We start from the raw sequence: 6,000 nt of genomic DNA, 5'->3' as shown, positions 1-6,000 counted from the left end.
CCGTTGTTGTATTATATCAGTTATCAGTTGTTGTATCATATCAGTTGTTGTATTATATCAGTTATCAGTTGTTGTATTATATCAGTTATCAGTTGTTGTATTATATCAGTTGTCAGTTGTTCTATTATATCAGTTATCAGTTGTTGTATCATATCAGTTATCAGTTGTTGTATCATATCAGTTATCAGTTGTTGTATCATATCAGTTATCAGTTGTTGTATTATATCAGTTATCAGTTGTTGTATTATATCAGTTATCAGTTGTTGTATTATATCAGTTATCAGTTGTTGTATTATATCAGTTATCAGTTGTTGTATTATATCAGTTATTGTATTATATCAGTTATCCATTGTTGTATTATATCAGTTATCAGTTGTTGTATCATATCAGTTGTTGTATTATATCAGTTATCAGTTGTTGTATTATATCAGTTATCAGTTGTTGTATTATATCAGTTATCCGTTGTTGTATTATATCAGTTATCAGTTGTTGTATCATATCAGTTATCAGTTGTTGTATTATATCAGTTATCAGTTGTTGTATTATATCAGTTGTTGTATTATATCAGTTGTTGTATTATATCAGTTGTTGTATTATATCAGTTGTTGTATTATATCAGTTATCAGTTGTTGTATCATATCAGTTATCAGTTGTTGTATTATATCAGTTATCAGTTGTATTATATCAGTTGTTGTATTCTGCCCTGTAACGGTTGTCTTCTGTAGAAATGGACCAAGGCGCAGCAGGTACGTGAATACTCATCTTTAATTAAAATAAAGGAGTAAAGCATCCACTTAACAATTCAAACAAAGTAACAACAGCTACAGTTCTGCAGGCTAGAAACGCAGTGCAAAAAACAACCACCCACAACCCCAAAGAAAAACACACACACCTATATAGGACTTCCAATCAAAGGCAACTATACACACCTGCCTTCAATTGGAAGTCCCAATCATCCACCCAACATTTAACCAACACAAACATGCCACGTCCTGACCCAACTACACCCTCTACTGGTCAGGACGTGACATGCCCATTGAATAATCCCCTGTAGTGTAGCCCTGTGTATCACATTGTTCTGACGGGACTCCTGTACAGGTGCACTGGTGGTGCAGATAATGATGCAAATATAATGGAGCTCATTGGAGACTGTGATTGGTCAGAGGTAGGCCAGGGTGTGGCTTACCTGCCTGCTGCTTCCTGGAGTCCCCAAGGGCTCACCTGGTGTCACTTGCCCCAGAGCAGAGATCGGTGACTGGAGGGAAGCTGACTGCACATTAGACCACAGCCATGACAGAGCGACAAGACACGCCTCTGGTAAGTAACTATGTTAGCGACTGTAAGTGGATCACATCTTATGAGGCACTGTTGAACAGGTTGGCCAAACTCTCCAACCTGTCTGTTGATTTGTCATCATTTATTTTTTTCCATGAGTGTGCAGGCACTATTCTATATGTATGTCTGTGATAAAGTACTCAGCTTTTAAGAATCACTTATTCTCTGACATTTATTTGGTTCTTGGAAATCTTATTTCACAACCTATTACAGATGGCAAATTGTATATGTTTACAGTTTGGATGCATTACAGCATTCTTCTTTGTGATTTGTAGACATGTTGTAATCATATGATTCATGGTGTAATGTGGCTCTAGTCTAGTGGAATGTCACTACAGATATGATAATATCTGATCTGATTCATGGTGTAATGTGGCTCTAGTCTAGTGGAATGTCACTACAGATATGATAATATCTGATCTGATTCATGGTGTAATGTGGCTCTAGTCTAGTGGAATGTCACTACAGATATGATAATATCTGATCTGATTCATGGTGTAATGTGGCTCTAGTCTAGTGGAATGTCACTACAGATATGATAATATCTGATCTGATTCATGGTGTAATGTGGCTCTAGTCTAGTGGAATGTCACTACAGATATGATAATATCTGATCTGATTCATGGTGTAATGTGGCTCTAGTCTAGTGGAATGTCACTACGGATATTATCTGTAGTATATAATCATAGGATATAATCAAATGCTATATTTACTTTTTGAAAAGGTGTTGAAATGGCACTGGGAATATTATTCCTGTGTTCACGTCGGTGGATACACTCTGATGGTAAACACATCTTACAGCGTGTGGCTTTCATTCCTGTTGGAGGGTTTAAACTGATACTCAAATAGCTGTGGGACAAATTCAGGTTTAATTCAACATTTCCTGTGGGCCTTAACATAAATGACTAGTTTTAACAAAAGAAAAGTCAACAATACTCTAACTAACATTCCAAATATGTTTCATTATTAAAGTGGTAGAACACTTGTGAGCTCATAGAAAATCAACATTAATTTGTAAACAAGTTATGACGTAGTGTGCATCATACTTCCTGAGACTGTAGAGTTGGTTGAAGTTACCTCGTCAAACTATTGGCCCATGACCTCATTATTTGAGTGATAACTGCCCACTAATCTAGTGGAGCAGAAATCACAATACAGGAAGCAGGAAGACTGACTCAAGCCTGCATGCCCCTATACTGAGGAGCATACCATACACATATACAAACAGGCACCCACGTATTCCCTCTCCATTCTCCCCCACACACACACACCCTCTTCAATTGATGTCACTTGAACTCTTCCTGACCTTGCATGCAAATGTTATGTTTGCATGGACAATGGACCTTTCCCCTCACACAGTCCTTCCTGCCCCACATTCAAATAAGACCCGTCGAGACCAGACTCACTTTTACATAAAAAGCGATCGTGACAAACTGCACGCCATCAGTATGTCTTAACCCTCTACTACACATCGGTTCCCTCAGACAACACAACACCGTTTGGTAGGTTACTTTGTGTTGCCTAGGGCAACGTTGTGCCATACCTCTACTATGTTATGTTGCCTAGGGCAACGTTGTGCCATACCTCTACTATGTTGTGTTGCCTAGTGCAACGTTGTGCCATACCTCTACTATGTTGTGTTGCCTAGGGCAACGTTGTGCCATACCTCTACTATGTTGTGTTGCCTAGGGCAACGTTGTGCCATACCTCTACTATGTTGTGTTGCCTAGGGCAACGCTGTGCCATACCTCTACTATGTTGTGTTGCCTAGGGCAACGTTGTGCCATACCTCTACTATGTTGTGTTGCCTAGGGCAACGTTGTGCCATACCTCTACTATGTTGTGTTGCCTAGGGCAACGTTGTGCCATACCTCTACTATGTTGTGTTGCCTAGGGCAACGCTGTGCCATACCTCTACTATGTTGTGTTGCCTAGGGCAAATTTGTGCCATACCTCTACTATGTTGTGTTGCCTAGGGCAACGCTGTGCCATACCTCTACTATGTTGTGTTGCCTAGGGCAACGTTGTGCCATACCTCTACTATGTTGTGTTGCCTAGGGCAACGTTGTGCCATACCTCTACTATGTTGTGTTGCCTAGGGCAACGTTGTCAGTTTGGCTACTTTTCAGTGAAATATCATGCTCAATGAAAGATGTGATGTAAAATGATGGGCTTGGTCAATATCATACATACCCTCTGGTAGTGAGGACAGTTACCGAGAGGAAGACTGGACCCCAGAATCAGGTTTGAGAAGCAGTGAAATACAAGTTTTAAATATTTTTGGGGTGAAAGACCTAAATGTTTACAGTAGAGGATTAAATGAGTTGGGGGGGGGGTTGGATCTTTGCCCATAACCTGTCCAAACTATTGGCCATGATCCAATACATGTTACTGAGTGGCCAGTGAGGACAAATACGGTAATAAGCTGAATCTGCATGTTGTTTTTGCTGTGCAGGCATGTGCCTCAAATCTCTTCCCTATTCATGTTGATCATCTTTTACCAGGCATCCCAGGCAAATGAGCACTGTCAAGTAATGTTGACTCAGATGCAAATTCTTAATCGCTGCCAGTAGGAGACAAATCTTTTATGGTTCTTTTCCAGCAGTTTAATCTCATCTGACAGCCAACCCTCAGCTCAGTCTAGGGAAGAATATAGGTTAAATGCAGCAGTCTAATCTCATTTTACAGCCAACCCTCAGCCCTGAGGTGAGTGGCATCCAGCGATTGAGAAGAAAAATAAAAGTCAACTACTCCTTTCAGTTACATGGACCAACTTTTCTGGTATTCAACATCACAGCCAATGAGGTTAACCTCTCCTCCTCTCCCTGTCCATCTGTCTCATTTCATTCACATCCTTATCAGAGCTGTCTTATTAGGGAACATAATGCAGCAGTTACATTTGCCTTTGAATATAGTTGGTTGTAATGTGTGTGGATAAAGGGGTGCTGACAGTGTGATATAGTTGGTTGTAATGTGTATTGATAAAGGGGTGCTGACAGTGTGATATAGTTGGTTGTAATGTGTATGGATAAAGGGGTGCTGACAGTGTGATATAGTTGGTTGTAATGTGTATTGATAAAGGGGTGCTGACAGTGTGATATAGTTGGTTGTAATGTGTATTGATAAAGGGGTGCTGACAGTGTGATATAGTTGGTTGTAATGTGTATTGATTAAGGGGTGCTGACACTGGGTTTATTCAGGTCTCTTGAATACATAAGCAGCGACGATCATGATATGAAAATATCTCCTCCAAAGAAACATGTGTGACATTGCTTCTTGGGGACGGTATTATCCATATTTCCACTGACTGACAAATGCATGGGCCTACATTGTTCAATATCTTTTTATATGAGTTGTAAATGTCATGTTTAGCTTTCTAGCTAGCACACCCACTAATTCGTTTTTTAAACAAATGAACAAGCTAGCTTGCACATTATCTGACTCTGGTCTTTGTTCATTTGCTGTGATTTGTCAATGTTTGTATATTTATTTTTTAATTGTTAAACAAATGTAGGGTGAGGCAACTTGAGCTTCGAAGCCCTCCCTGCCTCGTGGGGCGTCCTACACCTCTGTGTCTAGCTTTCATTCTACAGAGAGCTTGTGCTTCATTATGATGACAGATCTCAGGAAGGAAGCTTTTTGCATGCAGAGCAAAAATGAAAATGCTAACCGATTTGCATATAACACAGATGGACTCATGTAGTAACCAAAAAAAAGTGTTAAACAAATAAACATATATTTTATATTATCAATTCTTCAAAGTAGCCACCCTTTGCCTTGATGACAGCTTTGCACACTCTTGGCATTCTCTCAACCAGCTTCATGAGGAATGCTTTTCCAACTGTCTTGAAGGAGTTCCCACATATGCTGAGCACTTATTGGCTGCTTTTCCTTCACTCTGTGGTCCAACTCATCCCAAACCATCTCAATTGGGTTGAGGTCGGGGGATTGTGGAGGCCAGGTTATCTGATGCAGCACCTCATCACTCTTCTTGGTCAAATAGCCCTTACACAGCCTGGAGGTGGGTTGGGTCATTGTCCTGTTGAACATCAAATAATAGTCCCACTAAGCGCAACCCGGATGGGATGGCGTATCACTGCAGAATGCTGTGGTAGAAATGCTGGTTAAGTGTGCCTTGAATTCTAAATAAATCACTGACAGTGTCACCAGCAAAGCACCCCCACCATTACACCTCCTCCTCCATGCTTCACATTGGAAACCACACATGCAGAGATCATCCGTTCACCTACTCTGCGTCTTACAAAGACACGGCACTTGGAACCAAACATCTCAAATTTGGACTCATCAGACCAAAGGACAGATTTTCACCAGTCTAATGTCCATTGCTCGTGTAGCTTGGCCCAAGCAAGTCTCTTCTTCTTATTGGTGTCCTTTAGTAGTGTTTCTTTGCAGCAATTCGACCATGAAGGCCTGATTTCATGCAGTCTCCTCTGAACAGTTGATGTTGAGATGTGTCTGTTACTTAAACTCTGTGAAGCATTTATTTGGGCTGCAATCTGAGGTGCTGTTAACTCTAATGAATTTATCCTCTGCAGCAGATGTAACTGTGGTTCTTCCTTTCCTGTGGCTGTCCTCATGAGAGCCAGTTTCATCATAACACTTGATGGTTTTTGCGACTGCACTTGAAGAAACTTTCAAAGTTCT

The 6,000-nt window shown here is 40.5% G+C and overlaps 1 protein-coding gene across 1 annotated transcript in view; it reads left to right on the top strand.

Annotated features, from left to right (window-relative positions):
• The first annotated feature begins 518 nt into the window (after window positions 1-518).
• LOC106594958 (transient receptor potential cation channel subfamily M member 5) overlaps window positions 519-6,000 on the top strand; it is a 46,964-nt gene continuing 41,482 nt past the window's right edge. The window contains exon 1 of the mRNA XM_045689597.2: window positions 519-1,317. Within this exon, the coding sequence (XP_045545553.1) occupies window positions 1,291-1,317 (27 nt within the window). The 5' untranslated portion in view covers window positions 519-1,290. The remainder of the gene's footprint in view (window positions 1,318-6,000) is intronic.

This window comes from Salmo salar, chromosome 11, assembly GCF_965601325.2.
Source record: "Salmo salar chromosome 11, fSalSal1, whole genome shotgun sequence".
NCBI classification, from domain to species: domain Eukaryota; kingdom Metazoa; phylum Chordata; class Actinopteri; order Salmoniformes; family Salmonidae; genus Salmo; species Salmo salar.
The sequence above is the reverse complement of the archived record's forward strand: the minus strand, read 5'-3'. Positions and strand labels throughout refer to the sequence as shown.